Source organism: Diplotaxodon limnothrissa, linkage group LG17 (assembly GCF_057381915.1).
Source record: "Diplotaxodon limnothrissa isolate DT_005_m linkage group LG17, D_limnothrissa_male_GT1.1, whole genome shotgun sequence".
Lineage (NCBI taxonomy): Eukaryota > Metazoa > Chordata > Actinopteri > Cichliformes > Cichlidae > Diplotaxodon > Diplotaxodon limnothrissa.
Window position 1 is genome coordinate 27,632,831 of NC_140612.1, and position 25,922 is coordinate 27,658,752.

Consider the following 25,922-nt stretch of genomic DNA (forward strand, 5'->3'; position numbering starts at 1 on the left):
GAGTAATGTGAACAGTACTGACAAAAACACCAAGCTGACCGAACCAAATCACATTTATTTCTGTTAAACCAACGAAACTGGTGCAATTAGAGTAAATTCATCTTCCAAATATGGCTCTCAGCGTCTCATCTGCTGACACACATCCTATGAACCCAGAGCACAGTGGCAAAATGCTGACAGCTGCTAGTGCTCATTTCCATTTTTGTCACTATAATAAGAAACACTATAAAACTGGCGTTCAGAGGAAAACACTTGCGTATCGTTTACATTCTAGAACTCAAATCGGCTGTGTCAGTCACGGGGCTCACTGTCACAACAATACAATCAAAATAAGTTAGAGAACATGCTGAGGAGGTCTGAATTTCAGACAGCAGCGAGCCTGCTGAGTCCCACAGGGACACACGTACAGGCAGCTTTGAAAGCTGTAGTATTACTTCTAATATAGCTCCACCAATCACTTACATTTGTACCACGCAGAGAATTATATTCATATTATCCTGCATCCCATTCATTCTTACTGTAAACCACAAGATTAGAGTAAGATATCATTAGCATTTACAAGAAGACCTTTTAAAATCCCAAAGGGAGATTAACAAAAACATTTAAACAAGCAGGAATGAACAACGAAGGCACTAAAAGTTTTCTTGTTTCAAATATGGCAGACGAAGATATGGCGTCCAACACTTTAATCACCTATTCCTATTTGTCCTATATGTATAAATTTGATCCTCAATCTTTTTAAAATTAGCTATAACATAAACACAAAAGAACTAGAAGTAATGACTGTGTTGATTATCATTTGACTCTATGAGTCTGTCAGCATCCCAGCAGCAAAGGCAGCATCCTCAAACACAAACAAAACCCTCCAAAAACTTACAGTGATATAAAACAGATTAAAAAACAGTAAAGAGACTTTTACCACCAGATTTAACTGACTAACCAACCAAACAAACAAACAAAAAAACCTTTAAATTTGTCTCGACAGACACTGACATGCTGATATCAAGTGTTTCCCACTTTAACAGAATACTAATCAGTGGCATGCTGAGGGCAGGACGTGAGGAGGGTGGTGCAGGGTGGAAGGAGTGTTGCTTGTTCGTGGTGTGTAAAAAGTCTCGGGTGCCTCCAGTGGAAGAGAAGAAGATTTATGAGCACCTCCTGTCTGGCTGCTATTCTCCTCACCGGCCAGCCCTGTCTATCATCTTCTGAAAAATGTTTCATTAACATTTCACACAAGTCTCTCCTCAAATCCACGGTGATGCAATTCTGCGCCGAGGATCTTGGATTGCTTTTTCCAGCTGGCTTGCATCCTTCTCCTGTGCTCACTGTGGAGGTGGAGAGGAGGCGCCAAGGCTGTTGTTCAATAAAATGAAGAGAGGGAAGTCTTCCGCTTTCACACCCGCTCCGGGTTGCTTTCCCGGTTCATCCTGCGTCTGGGGAACAGCTTTCGCTTCAGCAGGATGAGCTGCAGGAACAGGGGAAAGAGGAAATGTCACTACTAAACCTGGAGAACAACTGATTGAATATGAAAGGGGTGGCAATAAAGGTCATTAACTTCCTTCTGAACAGACATGGAGGAGATAGAGATCTATCTATCCAATCTATAATGCACCTAATTAAATGATCATCAGCAAATGTGAGCACCTCTATAAAAGCAAAGAAAAGGTCAAGGCAGTTTGCAGGTCTGGCAAATTCCGGTGTGAATATATTGCCGCAATCTTCCCAGGAGTGGTTGTCAAAGCAAATTCACTCCAAGATCAGACCATGTGATTCATGGAGAAACTACAAAACCCCCGAAATCTACATCTTAGACTCTACAGGCATCAGTTAGCATGTTAAATGTTAAAGTTCATCACAGCAGAATTAGAAAAACACTGAGTAAGTATGGCTTGTTATTCAGTCTTAAAGAACATGACAGCACAGCTTAGGTTTGCAAAGTCAAACAAACCACAAAGTATAGATATTTGGCTATAATGCACAGCACCGTGTCGGGAGAAAACCAAACACAGCACAAACACCTAATCCCAATTGTCAGTACGGTGGCGGAGGGGTAGTCATTTGTGCTCGTTTTGTGACCACAGAACCTGGGCACCTTGGAGGCATAGAGCCAACCATGAACTCTTCTGTATACCAAAGTATTCTAGAGTCAAGTGTGAGGCCTAAAGTTAAAGCTTGGCCCAAACTGTGTCAGGAACAGCAGTAAATCTACAGCACAAAGGCTGAAAAAGGGAAGAATGAACCTCAACCTGGTTTAAATGCTGTGCAGAGACCTTAAGAGAGCTGTGCATGAATTAATGCCAATTCCTCAGCAATATATGTGAGACTGGGAAAGTCATACAGAAAATATCTAGCTCAAGTTATTGCTGCCAAATGCAGATCTATTGTATCTAAAATAACATTTTTCTTTATTAAAAATAGGAAAACACGACTTTTAAATCACAGCACAGGAAATTGCTGTCATTTCATTTTTCACGACTGTCAAAAGGATACAGTGTGTGTGGTAAAGCAAAGGTTTATAAATCAGAAGGTCGGCAGTTTGACTCCACGTCTCGACCTCCTCATTGGCACCATTTTTCATTTGTTTTTTTAGCAACAGCAAAGGGTTATAAGTGGCATCAATGTTCTCATGTAACTGTGCCCAGACTGCAAGTATATTTCCCAAAATGTCAAACTATTAATTTCACCAATCAAGGCTTTGATACCAGAGTCCCCTCAGATGTTTGTAACTCAAGAAAGCAAAGATAATCTTAGACATGGAGCAGCCGAGTAAAATCACCTCCCTCTGAGGAGTGAAGACACATTTGATCTCTCCAATCTAAACTCTGACATAAACAGAAGGGCAGCCAGATTCAGATAGTGCCAGAAAGACATCAGAAGTCAGTCTGTGTACAGTGACAACGACACAAGACAAGTGTGACACACTGGTCCCGTGGGTTTCTGTGAAGGAAATTCTCCTAAGGTCACTGCAACTATTAACCTTTCTTTTAGTTCGCTGAGGAGAAACTGGAAACCTCTGGATTAGGAAGGTACCTCAGAACAGTCGACTAGTATTTGTTAAACAACTCGTGGCATTTGTTTTAAACCGTTTCCAACACCAAAGAGGAAGAATTTGAAATGTGTCCAATAATATTTTCCTGCTTTTAAAATGATTTTAAGTACTTTCTGTATATTATTACAGCTTGAAATGCAACTTTTCTGAAGGTTCAATATATAGCAGGAATTGTCTGATCCCAGTTAACAAAGACAGTTAAGTCTTGCCTTCCATAAAAGGCTGCTGGGGTCTTTCATCTTGATAAAGGCCGGTCACGACATAGCTGGTCATACTAGCTCGACACACGAGATGGACGCTCCTCAGAGAGGAATTTCGGTAGCGAAGGCCGTTATCATAACTCAAGCGTGAATCATGGAAACGGAGAGGTGTGCAAGCAAATTCTGTGTGTATCTTTGTCTGAATGTCTAAATGAGCAGAGCGTGGTTCATGGTTAACACTGACCTGTTCGGCGAAGAAGGATATGACAGTGAAGATGACGAGGGTCACGAGGACACAGTGGGTCCAGAACTTCAACTTGTCCCGATACACCCGCCTGGGAAACAACACATTTCAATCAGTTAACAAAAAACTTCAATCCAACTCCAACAGGTACAGAGGCAGGCGTCAAATGATCGTTCTGCATTAGGTAAACATTCGCAGTGGCAGGTCAGTGGATGATAAGGTGTGATGTAACAAGGAGGAAGCATGCAGTACGCAGAGGACAGCCAGCAATGGAATGACAAGGTGACATCACCCAACACCATCTGCCTGTCAAGCTTACAAACAGACATGGAAAATAGATGTGGAAAGGAAGGGGTGGAGTTGAGAGTCTCAACCATTTAATGATCTTACAAGCATCTTAAAACTAGTGATTCATCTGAAGCGGCTCGGTCTAATTACAAAGCCTCTATGTGAGGCTTGCATTCCCTTGGTGAAGCGCCCTGAATGCAGGAGCAGGATCCCTGACAAAGAGCCCTGTAACTCTCCAGAGGGATTCCCACTGGTCCAACATGGCAATGCGCTGTCCTGCGTGGTGACAGACACAAATTCATACCTTAGTATGAATGGAGAAAACAGCTCGACTGTGAGGGAAGGAGTCAGAGCTTAAAGTTATATTTGTGTGCATGCCTTAGTTTAAAGCATCTCAGTTCTTGTTGCCAAAAGGTGTTGCCATATTTGACAAAAAACTACACATTTTCCTGTTATTTATGGATATTTAATAGACAAAGCTTTCAAATATGCCATGTAACAAAAGTGATTAAAAATATTCACTACTGTTCTGGTGACCTACTCCTCGCTGCAGTTGACAAAGCAGACAATTTAAATGTAACCTAAAGGCAGTTCATCCATAAATTTCAATGTTACAGGGGGGATCAGCTTCCACAAATCTGTGTTCACTGAATCAGAGAGATGAAAATTTTGAATTCTCTGATATTTTCAGGAGTCTAAACTAAAGGTTGTTTAGCCCAGCTGCGACCTCTGGGGCTGAAAACTGCAGTTCCTTGCATGACCACTTGATGCTCACTCCAAAAGTGAGTCCACCTCCACACTTAAAATGCCAAACTAGCAAAAATAAGCTTGTTTACAGCCTGATACATAAAATTATTCTGGTCCTCTTCAGACCAACTTTACAGACGCAAATTTTTAAATAACTCGCCCTTTTAATTAAGGCTTAGAAGTAATCCATGACAAAGGCAGAGGTAAGGCAGAGGCTGGATATGTGCTGTAACAGGTGGCTAGAAGTTGCTAACTGTTTGTGAGTAGGGATGGGTACCGGTGTCCGGTGCCATCATGGCATAAACGGTAGTAACCAGACCGAAAAGCAGCGCACATTTCGGTGCTTTATTTCGGTGCTTTATTTTTCCTGAGCTGTGATACACTTTTAGCCAATCGTTTTACGTTTCCGAGGATAGTAGGCGGGGCCAGGTACGTACGTTCTGTTAGCACAGAGCTACAGATTAAAAATGTCCAAGGCGAAGCGGTTAAAAGTCTGGCTGTACTTCACAGCAAAATATGCAAACTCAGCAGCAACAAGTGCTTTAAGCTGATACTGTTAAAGGAGGTAACACCTCGAATCTCATGAAACACCTGGCGAAGCATAGCGTTTTTTTAAAAGCCGAGAAATGCGCCGTATTTGATGGCAGCAGCAGCCGTTCTTCTCTGCGTGAGTAGCTTAATGTTGTTCTTGTGTGATTTACGTTGAGTAGGCTAACCACGTTATTACATTAATGCATGTAAGGTGAACTAGCAAACATCATCATAGCTACATGCGGCTGTCTTCTTGTTTGATGGCAGATACTCCCTTCACCCTGGCCAAAAAGGCTAAAATGACCAAAGAAAAAGTGGAAAACAGTTAAACATGAGAGGTTTTTGGACAAAGTTTGTGTTTTTTCCATTGATTAAGCACTGCTTCCAGCCAAGAGTGATACCATATATGCCCCATAGCTGCAGAAAAGGCTAACATTGTTATCTTTTTACAAAAAAACAGCTGAACATGAGAGGTTTTTGGACCAATTTTGTGTTCTCCATTCTTTAAGCACCGGTTTGAGCACCGGCACCGTTTCAAAAGTACCGATTTGGCACCGGTATCGGATAAAACCTAAACGATACCCATCCCTATTTGTGAGACATCATTTCTGCTAATTCAAACCACTAAACTGAATCTCTTGGTTCGGTTTCTGCTTGATTGGTGCATATTCCTGTGTAACTCTATCGACAGATCTCTAACAACTTAAACTCTGATATTATTTTATTTAGAAGTTAGCACTTATTAGATGGCAGTTAATGGATATAACTTGCTAAAAATGCTAAACATACCATTCCTGGAGTTCTTCCATATGCAGGAACCTGTTGCGGTACTCTCTGGGCAGTTCAAACTGGGACGGCAGCGGGAACATTGATTCGTAGAAATCTCTCAGCACAGCTTTCACTGTGGCAGCGTCCTTATGACTGTGGTCGATGTTATCATTCAGACAGATGAACTTCCTTTTGGTGAAATGAAAGAAAATAACACAGTTCAACAACAAGGATGGCAGAGATGTAAACTTTGATTGCACCGCATTAAGGTAAAACAATGAAAAAGCATCTGCTTCTAAGGAATATAAAGTTCTCCTCACCTGGGATTTTTCCTAATGTCATCTAACTGGCCGACCACGTGGGACACATTGGTCCGCACCATCTTGAAAGCTATCTCCTCCTCCCCCATGATCTCAAACCTGTCCATCAAAAGCGCTCTGTCAGCTTAGTATACACAACTACTCATACACATTGAAATAAATTAAATCTCACTTGTATTTATTCTGGTCTCTGAAGGCTTTGTGAATACGTTCTGCGATTGGCTTGCAGTGGAGGATGAGGCCTTTTGTGACAGGAGGCTGCAGATTAGGAAAACAGAAAATCAGCCAAATAATTCAACACTGAATAAATATTACCTTGTCAAGCCAGCTGTACATCTCACCATGCTAGGATCATAGTAGGCTTCTTGAGTGGGGTTGACCAGGTGAAGCTGGGTCAGGTTAGTTGGGAGTGTCTTAGAGCAGTTTATCAGCATCTGCTCCAAACCTGTCAGGTCCTAAAAACGGCACGAAGAATAAAAACAAAACTCAAAACTGGAACTGTTGGAAACTGTTTACTGACATGTACGCTGGGAAAGATGTTTTGACTAACTTGGAGGCTTAGTGGAAGCTCGTGGATCCTTGTAGCGAGAGTTCGAATCTCACGATCAGACAAGATACCCGAATGATCGGTGTCGATGTCATCAAACACTTCGGACACGTTGAGCTGATCCTGAGCGCTCATCAGGAAGTAAAAGTATGAAAAGGCAAACTGCATGTCCTCAGAGTGACGAACACGGTGGCCCGATGTTTTGTCAAACTCTTGCGGGAATCTGAAGAAGACCAAGCAGAGTGGTTGATATAAATAATGACTGTTTAGAAACAGATGAGCTGTTTCTAAGCATGTATAGAAATAGAAATATATTTATATAAATCTGATTTGATAAGACAGAATATCACTTACGTGTCCTGCAGCTCCTGCATGATGAGACGATCGATCATGTGCGGCATGTGTGCGGGGACTTTGCGAGACGTGAAGCCAAACTGGCCGTTGAGCAGCTTGTTGACGTAGCGCAACGAGTCAGCAAAAGTGTCCTGAAGCTTTCGCCTGGTAGCGGTGCCATCGGTCTCATACGCCATTTCGCTCTCAAGACGCTCCTCTTCCTGTGGAGTAAACACAAATTTATTTTTTTTTAATCAAGTTTTTTGAGTGGAGCTTTAAATTGAAGACAGTAGGGCTGAACGATATATCGCATTTGCGATAATATCGCGACATGATCAAGTGCAATTTTCTAACCGCAAAGGCTGCGATTATACTGCGATTATATTATACAATTCATGGGCTGCATCCTCCTGAGGCCGCATTTGTAGACCGATTACGTCACAGCGACGCGCCGAAGGCTGTCCAAATTACTACCATATCCCAGAATTCATAGCGCGGCCCAGCCAAACTCCAGTTTCCAGCAATGGCGGCCGCTACTAAGTTTTAAAATTACTCATACTAATCTTTCTGGGTCACAAAATAAACTTTTAACATATTTTCAGGCGAGAAAGTAGTTGTGTAAACATCAAATATCTGCTCGGTTTATCAAGATATCCCATATTTGCAAAAGTGCTTCGACGTTTTCAGAGGCGTCTGCTACCCACCAGCTCGACAGCTAGCCGGGAGCTCGAGGGTTACTGATGCGGCCGAGAACGGCACAACTCCCGGCACATCATTTTCAGATCACCGCGGAGTTTCGCTGCTCGGGTTAAACGTAATATATAAGTCACTTAGACAACCTAAAAATGTTATTGTTGGGCTTTTTTCAGTGTTTTGTTTGTTCGTGAGTAAATCGGTTTGGCTGAGATTAAAGTTATTAGATTAGATAAAATAAAACTTTATTAATCCCCCGGGTGGGTTCCTCCTTGGTTTTCACACAGCTGACTAAACGTCAAACAGAAAACTTATTAAACAGAAGTATGAGACAGTCGAGAATTTACACCAGTGTCTGGTTATATTTTAGATAGCAAGAAGCAGACGGCCGAGTTTATTAAACTCCACCGAGACAGCGGTGACGCTAATCAGAACTAGACCGTCCAATTTCACGCCTTTAAACTTTAAAGGCGTGTTTGTGTGTGTGTTTATACAATTGCTATTATGTTTGCACTTTATGTGTAATGTTACTGACTGCAGAGATCAGTAAGATGTGTGTATTTTTTATTTAATAGTTTTATTTATTTAATATTATTTTTTAATTGAATGACTGTCTAGTAGTTCACAGATGTCGAAAAACTGAGTGTGGTAAAGCCACTGATTTTTTTTATGTATATTTCTGCAATCTGCACATTGTACTGACTTTCATTTTAATGTTTACACCAGGGTTCCTTGTCAGCACTTTATGCTCAGATGTTTGTAAGCTAAAAATAAACTATTGTGTATGTTCAAATATACTGTTGTGATTGAAGAAGTTAAATAAAAATGTCAGTCATCAATTCATGCATCACCTCATGTCATCATAACAGAGGTCTGTCTTCCAGGAAAGAACAGTTTAAAATTAATGTAATATAGTATTGGCCATACTATATGATGTATTGCTTGTCTTTGTTTAATAATACAGAAGACAAAGACCTTAAAAAATAATCGCATATCGCATCGCAATCACAATATTGGGGCAAAAAATCGCAATTAGATTATTTTCCATAATCGTTCAGCCCTAGAAGACAGGGATGTACAAACCTCAAGTAAAGCTTGGAAATACTTTCTCCTCTCCCACGGCAGGAAGCCTCGGTCTGAGGAGATGAAGTGCTGGAGCCTTCTCCCCACTGCAGCAGCATTATCCGGCTCAGCCTGACTCTCCGCACTTTTTTGGAGGGAAAGTCTGTTTAAAAGCTTTGATGTCAGGGGCCTCTCAATCGCAGTTTTCAGAGAGAAAGGTCTTTCAGTTATCAAATCTTTCAGAAGTTTATCATCAATGTGGACTGGTACGAGAGGAGTAACGGGTTTGTCTTTCACGGCAACATCTTTCTTAGACATTTCTTCTTTATTTCCAGTTTCATCTTTTCCTTTCAAATCCTCTCTGTCCAAGTCTTTATAGGACTTCTTCTGGACTCTGCTCGCATCATCTTTGCCTAGCTGTGAATCAGGGATCAAATGCTTTTCCGCCAGGTTCTTGTAAGGCTTTAAAAGTTCAGCTTTTGTGAGATTGTAACCCTTCATAGTAATGTCACCGATCAGAAGCTTTTCCTCCAGCTTTTGAAGCTCTTTGCGCACAGCAGCTGGTAAAAGTGACACATTTAAAGAAGGAACCTCTATGATAGTCTGAGGATCTCCAGGCCGCCCTTTCTTGAGCTTAGGCCCTCGTTTGTTTTCAGGAATATCAGAGAAAGGGAACACTGGGTCCGGGGTCGGAGTCGCGTTCGGTTCTTTTCCTGCATCTTTGCTTGAAGTCGGGGACGCGTTAGTTTGAGAAACCTCACGGGTGTCGACAGCCACACTGAAGCTCATAGCAAACTCTGTGTCGTCGTCTCTCTGAAAAGTGAGGTTGTAGTGGATCTGGGTCGCGTTGTAACCAGGGTGGAGCAGCAGGTGAATGGTCTTCCACTTGTTTGCGACAGAGGTGTGACGCACCACGGGGTTCTCGCTGATGTGGGCTTCGGAGACTCTGTGAGCGAGTTTCTCAAAGCTGAAATACGGCCTGACTTCACCCACAGGGAGCGTGTAGTGGCTCTGGTTCCTCAGTAGGGTCACATGATGCAGCTCGTTAAAGTGTTCTAAAAAAGAAAAGAGTTCTTTCAAAACGTTCTCACTTCCCCAAGGGACACACTTCGAATGTCTTTTTCCCCCCTACGACAAAAGAATATGTTTAGGGTGCTAGTAGCAACAAAAAGGTTCACTTTAAATAAAAACATAAACTTGTTTATTGTTCATACGCAAATTACACTGCACATTTAGACTGTGTATTCAAGAACTATGGTGTCAGAACATAAAAACAAGTCAATCCTTATAAGTTCTTATAGGATACTTAGTAATATTATTAATACATGTTTGGCTACAGTATCGTCTGTGCTGCAAAGCTTTTATAAAGAGTTGTGGGTGCATATATGCAAAAGGGTGCTTGCTAGGCAACATAATGACGTTACAATATATAATGTATAGTTTAGCTTTCATAAGATGTTATAGCTGCAAAAAGTCAAAAACCAAGTCATTTCAGCCTGTTGTTAAGTGGGTGGAGGGCAATATGATAACACTGTGGTGTCTGATACAGATCAGAACATTCAGGGGCCTACGATGCACCTTTGTGCCAAGTTTGGTTGTTCATCTCCTAAAGGTCTAGGAGGAGTTGGTGGACAAAGAGACAAACACGCAGACAGATTGATATATTGATATATTGTGTGGCTATACTGATAAGACAGAGACACTAATCTGAGCAGTAAGAAGAAGTGAGTGAAAAGTGCCATAATCCTGGATATGTTACCGTGAAGGAGCATTTCTGTCACCTGATTATCGACCTGCCGGCTGTTGGAATGCGTCCATATTACTCACTGAGGAAATTCATCAATACTGTTCCTGACTGATTCACCACACTGCTCGGCTTCCTCTGTCAGGATCCTGACCAGCCTCTGCACCATTTGCTGGACATGCAGTTAAACACACTGTATAACATCTCTTACAGCTTTGCTGTTTACGGAACGATTCGCACAGTCTTTGCTAGTTCATGTCACAATACATACGTTCATTCTACATTTCAGCTCCTGATTGCATCTCATTTAAAATGTAATTAACTGAAAAACGTCTTCACCTTTATTAAAAAAATATTTTCTACATTCTCTATTTAGCTGTGCTCATAGTTTCTAAGCTACTGTATATTCATGTCATTTTTGGGGCTTTAATTGCAGTAATTTTTTAATTTTGGGGATAGTTTTTATTATGTCTTTTTTGTTATCTTCATTTATCCATGTTGCATATGACAATTTTTACAATTTTGACAATATGGCTGTTCCAAGTATAACAAAGTCTTTTGTTTTTAGTGTAGACTACTGCTTTTACTTTATTCTTTGTGCTGAATCTGCAACAGAGTAATTTAAATTCTGGTATCAATAAAATAAACAAGTATGTATATGAGTAACTAAATAAATAATAAAATGAGAAAGTAACTAAGTGAGTAGATTAATAAAATAAATCTTTTATTCTTTAAAACATAATTTACCATAGTCTGGTATTTTACCTATTATGATTTTAAAATGTTTACGTTTTAAAAGGATTTTTGTCAGCATATTTTATTACATATTATTAGCAGTTATATTTGTACATATTACCAATTTATTAATCCTTTTGCAGGTATTGAACCTAAAATAATACAACAGAAAGACCTGATTACCTTTGAGGGTTATATTATAAAATAGTAAAAACCAAAAGAAACACCAAAAAAACAAAACAAACACTATTACATGTATTGCTTTAAACATACCTTGGCCACAGTCTCCCACATCAAAGCCACAGGAAAGTACATTACAGGCCTGGTCACAGAACTTGTCAGCCAGCCAGGAGTTGGCACAGCCTTGATTGCAGTAGGATGTCCCCGCTATGCCTCCTAGACCACCTGCAAACTGCCACACCTGTCCCCCGGCCCCTCCAGCCCCACCGGGACCGACCCCACCAGGGAATCGACTGCTCCCTGCTGCACCTTTTAGAGAAGGATTAAAAAATTTAATATACACAGCACAAACATGCCCATTTACAAAAAAGACGCAACGGTGTTGATATCTTTACCCAGGCAGTCTCCTCCATCCCAGTCACAAGCTGAGTTGTTGCAGGCCTTGTCACAGTACCCATCTTTGATCCAGGATCCTGGGCAGCCTTCTGCACAGTTAGGAACCGGCCAGGTGAGGTATACCTGCAGGGAATTGAGCAAAATAAAGCCAGTTTTCAGTATTTAAAAAATGAAACTGTGGCTCATATTTCAGGGCAAACTTCACTGTGAGCACTTTTCATGTTGTGTTCGCACCTTCTGTCCTTTTGAGTGGCTGTAGAAGTCATCAGGCCACACATCTTTGCCAAACATCACATCATCATTGAGGTAAATAAATTTCTGGGAGAGCCCAGGAATACGATGGATGTGGGTCTCTATAGCAGGTGAGCTGAAAGTGGGAAGGTGGCTGTGGTTCGAGAAGATATCCTGGAAATCCAAAAGGAGCAGTTAGCTAATTTACACAATAAACTATGAATAAAAGCATAGCTTCTGTATTCCAGCCGGACCTTTATTGTTGTAGAAGTTGAGGCTCAAGTTTTACCTGATGTGTAATAACTGAAACTCTGGGGTTATCCAAGTTGAGCCAGGAGGGAATTTGCCCATTGGTGACGATGAAGATGTGTCGCACCCAGGGGGCGTGTCTCTCAATAGAGCGCAGCGAATAACGAAGCTCCTCGTTGTCCTCGAATCGACTGGCTGATACATCTTCATCCTGTTTAGACTGGAGGGCAAACACACAACACTTCTTTCTTAACATCTTATATATAGTGCCTACCGCACACATCTTGCAATACTGTGTAAAAAATAAATAAATAAACCAAATGCCAATTATTAAAGGATTAAAAAAAAGAAGACTCTACCTGTGAAATAGCAGTGAGGTCCCAGAACAAGTATGCAGGACTGATGGTTAACTCTTTCCCATCCAGTGTCAGGTTCTTCTTGGCCTGCTGAGTCAAGTCAGTGAAATCCTGTTGCGTGTTGAGGTGGAGCAGGGCGATGCTGGCTTCTGAGTACAACTCAAACTGAGGGACAAATAAACACATTTCAATTACAGTGTTAATTGCTTGGAAGAATAGTCCAGTGGTTTGCAGTAGCATTTTAATAAGTTACTTGACCTGGTAAAAATAAATGAAGCAGAGGATAAAGGATAAAGATATACTAATGTTTAGGCTCTACTTTTGATCCTGCAATTCACACAATACCTTTTAATGTTGTTCTGTCTTACGGCCACCAGGGGGCTACATTTTTTGGTGTTTAAATACAAATCTGCAGTCACATTTGGTACACATCGTCTATCAACTTTGTCATTTCTGACTATTCAAATGTCACTTATCAAGTTGGTTGAAATTACACTTTTGGACTAAAAACCTGTTTACCATCTTCAGCTGTAGCTTCTGTTTAGTGCCAAGCATGCTAAACCTACAGATTTAGAGCACTAAAGACAGCTGTTAATGGTGGTAAACTTTCATAAAATATTACTCAGTGGACTGAAGCTGCAATTCACAGAGCTGTTGACATGTTTATAGGCTTATTATTATTTTATTAATCCACAAAAAGTAAAAACAAGCATTTTACATAAGGCTTAATTCTCCTTCTAAAACCTAAAAGCACTAAACCTCTAGTTGGACAGAGTTACCAACTTAAAAATGCTCCCCGATAAAGCCGAAAATCAAAACTCTCCATATGCAACAGTGAGAAAGATTTCAATTTAAAGCAGCAGCTTATAGCAGAGACTAGGAGAGGGAAAATTCTGAAAGACGGCGATAAATGAGGCTGACAAAAATGACTGGAAAAAAACAGTTGACTAAGTCTTTCCATGGAGACAAAAGCAGTTCCTCAAAAGGTTAGGCAAGCAGTAGTTACAGTTAAAGTTAGCTGATAGAGAGATAAGCTAGTCACAGTAAAGGTCCTCTGAAGTCATAGATACACGTGCGTGCGTGCGTATAAAGAGGTGAGAGTTCGGAAAGTTCTGTGATGTCATCTTCTCCAGCAGGGTCACATGAATATGACTCTGTCTGATCTCAGAGGAGTTATGTGTGGCATCAAAGCCCTCTGTGTGTTTGTGTGCGTGCGTGCGAGTGTGTGAGCCCCCAGCCTTGGATATTAAAAACCTTTTGTCTACTCTCTCAAACATTAAAAAACGCCTCCACAACATGAACAGCAAAAAACTTTCAGCTGCTTCATTTTTTTTTTTTTTTTAAGTAAAATATTGCACCTTTTTCACTCTGCATCATTTTCTGACCACTTTAGCCATTAAAGAACAATATTCTTAATCCTTTAACACTTTTTAGTCATTTTTACCACTGTATATGTTTGCTTAAAATAAACTGTGAGCAATAAATTCTCAATATTCCTGTATTCAACAAAAATCATACAAATTAAAACTTTCTTATGCAAATAAAGACTTTATTTCTTATTTTTTTGAATTTGTCTGTTTTTTTAAATACTTTGAATTTTTAAGTTTTCTTCATGGCACAGGCATTACAGGGTAAGGATGTTTATATACAAATAAACTCCATATAAAAATACTGCAAAAAACTTGAGATATAAATATGCAATGCTTAATAAATTTATTAGACCAAGATACAGTGGAAGCTTTATGCGACAGCTTCCCTAAGATTAACAGTGCTGATATTTACCAAAATATTTCTTTTATGGTTCTGCACTGATAAATCCACCAGTGTCCACAAGTACTTTACTCTAAAACTGTTTGAGTATTTACTTGCATTCCTGAACAAAAACCATTTGTTTTAGGGTTTAAATGTTATGTTTGGTTAATTTCTGACTTTATAGAGAAGTCCAGTGTGCCAGGTCAAACTTATTAAGTTTTCTTATTTATCTAACAAATAACAACACTTTTTTTGTCTTACACAACAAAATACAAATATTTTGGATATTTGTATTTTCTTGTGTTTCTGAAAGGTGAGCTAATAAATTCTTTAAGCGCTGTATAATAGTCAAAATGAGCTGCAATAGTAAAATATTGCTAACAGCAAGTAATCGAGTATTTTACTTTACAGGAAAAACTTCTTGAGTCCCTTCACACGAGATCATGTTCTGCCTCCACTCGTCCGCTTTTTTTCCTCTGCTCCTGTTTTTAGGTGAGGCGGATTAGCTGGGACTTATAAACCCAGCGGGACGCAGCCCGGAGACGACAAGGCACAGATCAGGTTGCACTCTTTATAGTCATGATAATGCACTGGCACATACACACAAAGCAGAGGTGTGTGGCAGCTTTACACAGACGCACGCTTTCCAAAGAAGTGTAAATCTATACCCACAAACCTTTTTATCTAATGCATCATAATCAATATAAAAAATAACCAAACTTTGGTAATTTGACCTATAGATACTTGTCATAAGAACATTTTGTACATTCATTTTTAATTTAAGTAAATTATGAACAACAATATTTGGTTATAAGGACATTTGGTTTAAGGACTGCTGGAAATCTTCATATTTTTTCATTTCATTGTATCTGTCAATAAAGCTGAAAAACAAAAACTAATGTAAGCAAACACAAAACATATTACATCATAATCCTTCTTTAATATCAGTTCAGTGATTTAATGATTTCTTGTGCTACTGTTACTGGGTTTCAGGATTAAGCGCTATCCCATACAGTAACTGCTTCGTCTTGCTTTAACATTTCTCATCATAAACAGTCGAGCTATGTTCAGCAGCGTCCGCTTACAGCAGCATGCTTGACACATGAAACCAAACTGGTTCCACAGCTAACAACGGCTAACCCAGAGGTGGAAAAATCCTCAATTTTATTGTCATTGCATGTGACCACTTCCTGTCTTAATTTTGGGAGAACACAGACTGTCAAAAAAAAAAAAGAAAAAAAGAAAAGGCACTAAATATATGGATAGGTTTCCTTGTTTTGAAGTAGAGGGGGAATGGTTGTCGTGAAATTTAATTTCATCAGCTCATCTGCTTCAGGCGGCTGCGCGAGTTATTCCACACCACAGTATTAACATGTCCCGTTTGTATTATACTCTCAACACATAATAAACCCTCATCACTGTGGGCCGTGTGTCACTGCAGGGACTGTGGACAATGTAATTACCGGTAGTCTAGAAAAATAAGTTGACAATGTTGATAAAGTAATTAACCCAGTGCCGAGTGATCTTTTCAAGCAGATGGACTGGGATGTTGCAGCAGCATGCAGCTCGATCTGCATCGTCCTTCTCTTTGTGGGTCACTGAAGCACACAAGTATGAGCCTGCTTCTGCCAGAGGTTTCTTCCTTTTAAAAGGGAGTTTTTCCTTCCCACTCTCGCCATGTGCTTCCTTAAAGGAGGTTGTTTCATTGTTGGGGTTTGTTCTATATTATTGTAGGGTCTCAATCTTACAAGATAAAGCGCCATGAGGCAGCTGTTTTTGTGATTTGCTATAGAAATACCAGTTAGCATCTATCTGCCAGTCGCTGTGTCAAGAATCTATACCAGGGGTCCCCAATCCCAGTCCACGAGGGCCGGTGTCCCTACAGGTTTTAGATCTCACCCTGGGTCAACACACCTGAATCACATGATTAGTTCATTACCAGGCCTCTGGAGAACTTCAAGACATGTTGAGAAGGTAATTTATCCATTTAAATCAGCTGTGATGGATCAAGGACACATCTAAGACCTGCAGGGACACCAGCCCTGTGGACTGGGATTGGGGACCCCTGATCTATACAGTCCTTGCTGAAGGGTTGCTAGCATTCAACCCATATCACAATCAGTCTTAGCTCTAAAAGATGACCGCTACATTGGCATCGCAATTTCAGTCCACAAACCTGTGACAACTGTGATTCAAACTGAATAAGACCCAAGACAGACAGGCCTAGAGACTGATCTGCAACCATCTGGCAACCACTGATTATTAGGGAAAAATTTGTATTTTGCAAGTGTCTATGAGTGATTGTTGGAGACTGACAACAGTTGCTGGGAAAAACATTGGTTACACCAGGTCTACAGACTGGGCACATTGCAACCAGCTGTCGTCAAGGAAAACTACGCTGTCATTGTATCGGTCACTAGCATATTTCTGTTGTCGTAGTTTGAATTGAAGTGATGGACTTAGTCTACAAACACTGTCCAAGGTTTAGGAAACCTGTGAAAAATGTGACATCCTTTTGCTTTCAAAGTAAAAGGATCACCTTCAAAAATATGTTGGCTACAGTTCTGAGGCACAACTTTTACTTTGAAATTTTCTATAGCTCAAGTTCTGGGTTCTGGATTCTTTCTGTCAATGAAACAAGGAAGTTGTGAAAACTGATTTAGCCTGAGTGACCGAAGGCATTTCTCTGTGTTTATAGTTGTTTAAATCCTAGTCAGACTGCTTGGTAATAAAAGCAAACACAGCTCAAACTTTCTATCACATTCAGATGACAGTTGGCTGATATATTATACATCTGTATATTAATTTCATATGTATTTAACCAGGAAAAAAAATTATCCATCAAGATCATAAAATCTCTTTTTGGCCAAGCACGTACAAACGGTTTACTTTGTCTTAGAAATTCAACATTTTTGTGACTGTCTTATTTGCTCTGTATTTCTGTGAACATACTGTATGTAACCTCACTTCATGGAGCAGACAGCACACCACGTGGACAATCACACACTTCTACAGATCAAAACGCACGCTAATACAATCACATCAGCAGACTTGTACACAAACACAGTGGGCAGGACCTGACAGGCAACAGCACAGGCAGATGATCGGGGCTGTGGTCCAGCTTTCATCACTATAGTCGTCGGTCTAACACCAGCTATAAATACCAGCCACCCCTCAGCGCTCAGCCGCTCCCTCCACACTATGCACATCATCCCTCTTTCACAGAACCGGCCAAGAAGCACCCGGAAATATGCTGAAATCCAAACTGAGCATTGTGTGGTGGCCTGTGTACCTAGAATCCCTCCACCACTAAACACCAATCACACACACACTATTTCCATCATCTTTCCTGTGTGGTTGAGATGCAAGGATGTGTTTAAGAGTGCAGATGAGGTCAGAAAAATCCTGGTGACCTTTTGGCCTGCTGGCTGGCAATGCGCCACTGAAAACAGTTGCTCTAATGTTAACCCCTGCATGGACAGCTAAGGTTACAGCCTGAATACCACTAGTTATTATCACATGACCTGCCAGGCAAGACGGTGGCAGACTTGGAGACGAATGGAAGGAATGACGGGACAGCTGGGTTGGATAATGATGAGTTAGATTAAATGCAGTTAACCTACATGTTATAGCTCATTATTAGTGTAGTCCTTATCAGGTACCTGTCTAATACCAGGTGGGACCAACTTTTGCCTTAAGAACTGTCAAACTGTCATGACACAGATTCAACAGAGTCCTGGAAACATTGCTCAGAGATTTTGGTGCATATTGGCACGATACTATCAAACAGCAGATTTATCGGCTGCACATCTGTAATCATGTCCCGTTCTACCACATCTCAAAGGTGCTTATATGAGTACAGTGAGCATACTGTCACATTCAAGAAACCAGTTTGGGATGATTTGAACTTTGTGATCATCAGAAGATGGGTACCCTGTTGTGAAATTGTGAAATATATTAATATAAAAATAGTTCATTTAATTTATTTAACTGCTTCAATTAAAAATACTAATTTCTATACTAAGGATTTTTGGAAGTTATCGGTTTGCTTTAATGTCCTCTGACACTGTAAGACTTTCTGATAACACATTTGTTTTGAATTCTTATTAAAAACAAAGGCAGTTATGAAAGACCTTATCTAATGCATCACCCATTAGTGCTCATCAGCCACATGAGGGCATTATCAGAAGACTCAGGCCTGTCCTGCAGCCTGTCGGCTGGAGCTACAGGGTCACTCAGCCCTGGCCTGGTTTGTTTTCCTTGGTTATTTCTGAGTAATCCCAACCTGTTAGTGGCATTCCTCTGTCTCAAAATATAAAGCAGAGTTCTGATTAGAGAAAATTATTAGATACACAAGCACAACACTGAGCTAAACAGAGGCCCTTTATCCACAACACAACGTCACCGATTAAAATAGAGAAACGCAGGTTTAGCAGGAAGGTGCAATCTCCTCTTCAAGGAGGATTTGACTTCTGCGATTAGACTATTCTTAGAATTTGGTGCTATGCTTTAAAAAAAAAGATCAGAGAGTATCTTATAGTTCTCTACTCTGGTGTAATTGAGATGGTGATATACAAACATCCTTTAGCATCGCTCTGATGTCACTATTTCACATAAGGGATAAGATGAAGAAGAATTAATGCAAGGAATTGGGAGGAAATAATACAGTGTTTGAAAGTAGGAAATACAATTACATAAAGTGACAGCGTCTGCTGCACGTTCACCAAAGTGCAACTCTGCCATCTGCTGTTTTAAAACCAACTTTAAAACATCCTTATTTTCATGCTCTAGCAAGGTGGTGTAGAAGATTTTTTATTTAATGAGCAGAAGGAATGACTTTTGGTACCTGTTTGATTTTGCTGGTTATGACAGATGGAAGTTTGGCTCGCAACCTCTCCGTCTCCTTGAAGGACGCAGGGAAGCCGCTCAGATACGCCAGAGTCTGCATGCGGGTCAGACCCGGAGCCTCTTTATCCGTTGTCTGTGTGACACACAACAACAAAGGTTCAAAATAAAAGCCTTTTGGTGTTTTATTGCCTTCTCTTATAAATGGAAAAGCTAACAGAATTAATTACATGCACAAAGAGAATAAATGCAAAATTCTTAAAAAGTGCTAAAACAGATGTAAACTTACCAGGTAACATCTGGACACAGAGAATTTCTGATCTTCTTTAGACACATCTGTATACGCTTTAATGGCTGCAGGGAGCAATGAACGAATGGTGAGCAGCAGACACACACCTTCAGGTTTCCATAGTTCGATCTTTGACAGGCGTGCATGAAGTGCAAAACAAAGTGGAACAAACTCTGGGAAAGTGTGGGCTACGTCAACAAACTAAACAAACTGCCTGCTAAATGCTGTGTCTGAATAGTTTCCTGTCAGCAAATGAAACCCTAAATTATTTTACAAAAACTGATGAATGTCATCATTTTAGAGATGAATTATGTCACAGTTGTTTCCTCAAAAGCTGAATGCAAAATTCTGGTTTTAGTGTTAGAAACTGCACTGAATACAAGTGTTATGCCAGTGCACAACGATCTTGATTATTTAATCTGGCTTCCACACTAATGTTATCGCTATCATTAAATTTAAACTCCTGCTATAGTTTCATGTCTTCAAGCACACAAAAGCTTACAGCTCCGCCCTCTTTGAAATGAATGTGTGTGTGTGTGTGTGTGTGTGTGTGTGTGTGTGTGTGTGTGTGTGTGTGTGTGTGTGTGTGTGTGTGTAGGCGCCTAAAGTGATCCAGAAGGGTGCGATGAACTATGTAAGGTAAAAACAGCCTGAATGAGTCGGGAGAACAAGTAAAACATAAAGAAGAAAAACTAAAATAGAATGAGAAAAATCTCTTAATCCGTCCACTTATACACACTATTTGTTAACTAGGCTCTCCCACTGGTGTTGTCTCTCTTCATGCTGTACGGTGTGTCACACTATTAGCACTGTCCACAGAGGGTGGACGTCAGCGCTCTTGCATGAATATGAATAATTCAATCCTGGCCGCTGTCATCTTTGCAGATCAAACTGTTGCTGGCAGCTGCAGCGGCTGTATTGATCACTGACGTCATTAGTTAAAAATAACATGTTTTGTAGTGACGAACTGCCCGCTAGGCTCAGCTACTACACTTCCACCCGCAGTCGGCTGACTGAAGTCATTCAAAGAGCATCCTTTACTGATCCTCTTTGTTTCTTTACCTTCAGCTTGCGAGTTAAAGACGACCAAGGAGAAGCTGGTAGGCTGGTGGAAGGGTTTGTTCATGAGCAGCAGCTCTTTGGCAGCGGAGAAGGAGGGAGAGAGGGATGGCAGCTCTTTGAGCGTAATGTTGGCCGGCAGAGCGGGATCCAGGGCCAGCATGGGCGCGATGATGCAATGGGACAGCAGGCATTCAGGCTTAACACTGCAAACAAATGGCCAGAAAAAGGGGTAATAATAAATAAATAATCCTTTAATAAGCACATCTACACCTGTGCACTCACTCAGAGAGCTACTTCCTTTGCACTGTGGTTTAAAACATATGCATAAAATTGATGAAGTTTACGCATTTAGCAGACATGAAAATGTTGCACTGAGCACCTCGCGTATCTGTGGTTAAAAGTCAACAATAAGGAGGAAGAAGAAAGACGGGGCTGGTTTTTTTCCTACCAACATTTTAGCGTTGAGCAGAAACAGGAAATATCCAAAGAGATGTTCAGTGCACTGATATCATTTAAGCAAGAGGAAAACATAAAATAATAAAATACTGTTTCTTCAAAACCTCTATGTACACTTCTATATCATTATGCATTTACGTTTTTATTAAAAAAAAAGATTTAAAAAATTTTGTACCACCCCTTTTCTTAAATAAAAGCCAAACAAAGCCAATTATCACAGTGCTAAGTAAAACAATGGTAAACTTTAAATGGTAAACAATGGTAAACATTCTGGTTAATAAAATAATAACTGCTTTTCTCTAACTGGTATCCCATCAGTTGACACCCTCTGTGTGGTGCAACCCACCAGTGTTTCCTGTTTCAACATCAGCCTCGGTGTTCACACAATGCCACTGCATTGCGACTTTAACAGTCATTTAGCAGGTTTTTCACAACACCTACAAGTCTGAGAATAAACTCAACACACCATGTACCCACACTGACGCAACCTGTTTTTAACCTCTCTGTAAGTTAACAGACGAGCAGTATGATGCAGAACTGTGGTACTTAGCTGCATTAGACTGCATAGATAAACACAAAAGCACTGTGTTAAAAGTAAAGTTTGGTGGAGGGGGATTAAGGTGTGGTTTTTGTTTTTTTCAGGAGTTGGGCTCAACCCCTTAGTTCCAGTGAAGGACAAACTTAATGTTTCAGCACACCAAGACATTTTGGACAATTTCATGCTCCGAACTTTGTGAGAACAGTTTGGGGATGGCCCCTTCATGCTCCAACATGACTGCAGACCAGTGCACAAAGCAAAGCTGATAAAGACATAGACCTGCACAGGGTCCTGGTTTCAACCCGACAGAACACTTCTGGGATGAATTGGAGTGCAGGCAGCCTCCCGTCCAACATCGGTGTCTGACTCACAGATGCACCTCTAGAAAAATGGTCCAAAATTCCCATAAACACACTCCTAAACCTTGTGGAAAGCCTTCTGAAGTGCTGAAGCTGTTTTAGCTGCAAAGTGTGGGCTGAGATCATATTAAACCCTATGGATTAAGAATGGGCTGTCACTCAATCTGTGTAAACAAGAGACAAGAGAACACTTTTGGCAATATAGTGTAGAACCAGCATAAAACAGCAGGTGTCTTAAGGTGTGTATGTGCATTTTTATTTATTTTTCTATTTGTAATCACAGACCAACACACAGAAGAGGAAGGCTAGGCTTCAATGTTCATTAGCTGCACCAGAAGTTCCCAAAACAAACTAAAAACTTATATTTTCCTCCGAGGTGGGGGACACAGGGCAAAGTCCACAAGAACAGCTACCAGCTTCCCAGATTTTCTTCTCCATATCTCTCATTGCATTAGACTCTTGTGGACTGTGTTGCAACAAACACTGAGCACAAGCACTTTATCTAAATCCTGAACTTGCATATTATTTTTACACAAACATGCAATCACTCTCACATTCAGCAGTCAGTTTAGAATAAACAGTTAACCTAACATGCACAACTGGAGGTGCTGTGAGGAAACAGTCCCAACCCCCGCACTACTGTGTCGCCACATAATTGTTACACACACGCCCTAAATATGTACTCCAAATAACGAACTGCTAAACAAATAAGACTTCATCTTATTTAACTTCACAGATCACACACCCACTGTGTACACCAGGGCTGCCCAATCCCAGTCCTCGAGAGCTACTATCCTGCAGCTTTTAGATGCATCCCTACTCCAACACAGCTGAATCAAATGGTTTGATTACCTCTTCAGCATGCCATCATGTTTGGCAAAGGCCTGATAACAAGCCATTCATTTGATTCAGCTGTGTTGGAGTAGGGATGCATCTAAAAGCTGCAGGATAGTAGCTCTCGAGGACTGGGATTGGGCACCCCTGGTGTACACCATCATCACACTCACCTGTCTTTTGGCACTTCAGTTGTCTCGCTTGTGTTTCTCCCCAGGCGTTCCCTGTGTGTAAACGAACAGTGCATTTATATTTTATTGGGCTGTTGCAGTCTATTTTAACACCAGATGACATTTCAGAGGTGGATAAAAATCACACAATTCCCTTTTTTTCCCATGCATCAGCAAGCCAATCAATGTCAGCTGATGATGCTCTGACCTTCGTGCTGAGTTTTACTGTATTTGGGAACTTTAGGAGATAAAGCTACCTCTGAGCTTTTTGTTCTTCCTCCAGTTGCTCTTTGACTGCCTTCAATTCCCTCAGCAGCGCCATGTCTGTGCCATTCACCCATGTGTACACCACATCAATAGGCATGGGCAGACAAAGCCTGCAAAAAACAAAAAAAAACAACAACCCCAAAATAAATAATAAATCAAACACACACATAATTCAACAGACAGCGCTTAAACTGCAAATCCACAACCCCGTTTTCCTCCCCAGCACACACTTCTCTGTAAATTAACTTTTATCCATGCATGGCTAAACCCTGTCTGGTTCTTTCACATTTCTTGTCTGCTAGGATTAGAAAATGTGCAATGTGCTTTGAGATTTTTATGATTTCTAGTTCCTAATGCCTTAAGATAGATTTCCTCTAAGACACAAAATGTATCTATGAAATGAGCTCAAGGTTGGTTTCTTTTACCTGCTTTGGAATGATTTCCCACCCACGTTGTCTCTGTAGGAGTCAAACAGCACATGATACTGGTCCCTACTCCACTCCACCACCACCTGCATGGACAGAAGAACACGCCGTGTAGTTCACGATTTTAAAATCACACGCACACTACAGTGCTGAATCATTTTTGGGAGATTTAGTATCTGATATTCCACGTAAATCAAGTAGCAGTTGGTGTAACTAAATCTAAACTACATCTGAAAAAAAGGGGCAGGCAGTTTAATTAAAATAGAGCTACAGTAGTGGTTTTAATGGAGAATACACACAGAACAGAGGCAGTCTGGGGAGACGTGTCGTTTAAAGACATGCAATACATTTCTGTTTACTTTCAGGAAGATCTGCTCAAACAAGCAATTTTTAGTGGACTCTGGTGGGAAGGTGGTGTGCTGAAAACAGCTGTTAGGAGAAAGTAAATGCTAGCTAACTCGACAGCAGAAGCGGCTGTCTGTAAGAGACAGGAGCTGAAACAAGAGAAGAAACCTCACCTCCCCAAACTGAAAGGCGGAAACAATCATGAGCACGATCCCCCCGAAGCAGAGGTACAGCCCGTATCGGTGGGACAGACAGGTGTACGTCTGCCTCTGCACCAGCTTCAACACCGAGTTCACGACTACCATGGTCCTCCTGGGCGAAGCATAGCGCCGCATTCATTCAGAAAAAACGCAGATAAACGCGCTGAAAACAGAAAGTAAACATCACACAGGAGCCGGATTTGTCAGCTGACTGCCTGCCACAGAGCAAGACACATGACAACCGGGCTTGTGACTCTTCCTCAGCGCTGATGAAGCAGCACGCGCACGGCTGCCATCACCACCTCTTAAGCTCATTGTTGCCCTCTGGCGGCGAGGAGCAGAATGCATGGTGCCTTCACGGCCTTCTCTCACTGAGTAACTCGCGGTATGCCAATTGTCCCTAATACATTTTATACATTTCAAATGTATTATATTATATTATATTATATTATATTATATTATATTCACAACTTTTTATGAATTACTGAATCAGTGCGCCCCAGGGCAGCTGTGGCTACAATGTAGCTTGCCATCACCAGTGTGTGAATGTGTGTGTGAATGGGTGGAGGACTGAATGTAGTATAAAGTGCTTTGGGGTCCATAGGGACCACATAAAGCGCTATACAAATACAGGCCATTTACCATTTTACCATTTATAAAAAGCATCAATACTGAGGTTGACTTAAATAATAGTGTCTTTCATCAGTGGAACTGCATCAGAACTGTTGTTTCTTTATTTTCACTCCAAAAACTTCATTTTACATTTACTTCACATTTTTCACCTGCTGTCTTCACCACTGGGTCTGTGTAAACAAAAACAATGACAATATATGTAGTTTTAATATGCATCTTCCTTAGACTGTAACTTGTATTCCTCCTAAAATGGACACAAGAAATGGAAGCAGTTTTCTGCTGGACAAAAATGTATCATATTGCAGTCTAATTATTAAAATAAGTGTATAGAAAGGACAGGAATTCAAAAACAATGAGCTAATGCTGAAAGTGCAACTTTCATTCTATAATGAAAAGTGCAGGGTAGTTTTTATCTGGGGGGTTTTGCTAGTATTGTACAAAAGGGGTATATTATAATATTATATATATTATATTTCTCCCTTGAGTTTGGGGCTTTGGAAATGTCATTTCAGGAGCTTAATGGAACATTTCTGAACAACTGCAGTACAAGATCATCTGTTCAAATAACTGTGCGTAAATACAAGTTATCCAATATGGCACCACTTTGCCAAAGTCTAAAAATATGAATAAAAATGGGTCTGAGGGTTCTCCTCCAAGAAATTTGGAAGATCAAATTCCCAAATTCTTGATTTAAGGTCATTTTTAAAAATGTGCTAATTTGTGTATTTCTACTGTGGGAATGTCAACAACATTCAACATACTGTAATGCAGCAAAGCTCTCCAGCGTCCTGTAAATTCAATTTAAATAAAAGTCCTGTGTTTTTATGATTTTATTTGTAAGAATACAAGTAGTAAATAAGCCCTCCATCTGCTGAAACACACGATCAGAAAAGGGTGTGGTGACTGGCAAAATTGTGCTCACCAAACACGTGGTACAAACCTTTAAACTGAATAGTTTTTGTGCTTCTTTTTTTTAAAAGTTAGATGTAATCAGTAGCATGTCCACTCTGTGCCGCGTAATCAAACTTTACCCTGCATGTAGCTGTTGACATAGTGTTAAACGACAGTAGTCTG

At 40.6% G+C, this 25,922-nt stretch overlaps 1 protein-coding gene across 1 annotated transcript; it reads right to left on the reverse strand.

Annotated features, from left to right (window-relative positions):
* Window positions 1-1,006: 1,006 nt before the first annotated feature.
* gnptab (N-acetylglucosamine-1-phosphate transferase subunits alpha and beta) lies at window positions 1,007-24,412 on the reverse strand. Its single transcript, XM_085375876.1, has 21 exons — window positions 24,189-24,412; window positions 23,671-23,756; window positions 23,236-23,355; window positions 22,982-23,032; window positions 20,622-20,824; window positions 19,560-19,624; window positions 19,272-19,406; window positions 12,677-12,838; window positions 12,358-12,537; window positions 12,072-12,242; window positions 11,837-11,960; window positions 11,535-11,750; window positions 8,804-9,837; window positions 7,049-7,248; window positions 6,698-6,917; window positions 6,489-6,602; window positions 6,320-6,405; window positions 6,148-6,246; window positions 5,849-6,016; window positions 3,494-3,584; window positions 1,007-1,465 (listed from the first exon to the last, which is right to left on the reverse strand). Exons 1-21 carry the CDS (start codon window positions 24,348-24,350, stop codon window positions 1,394-1,396), a joined length of 3,759 nt encoding a protein of 1,252 aa, XP_085232002.1. The 5' UTR covers window positions 24,351-24,412; the 3' UTR covers window positions 1,007-1,393.
* Window positions 24,413-25,922: the final 1,510 nt, after the last annotated feature.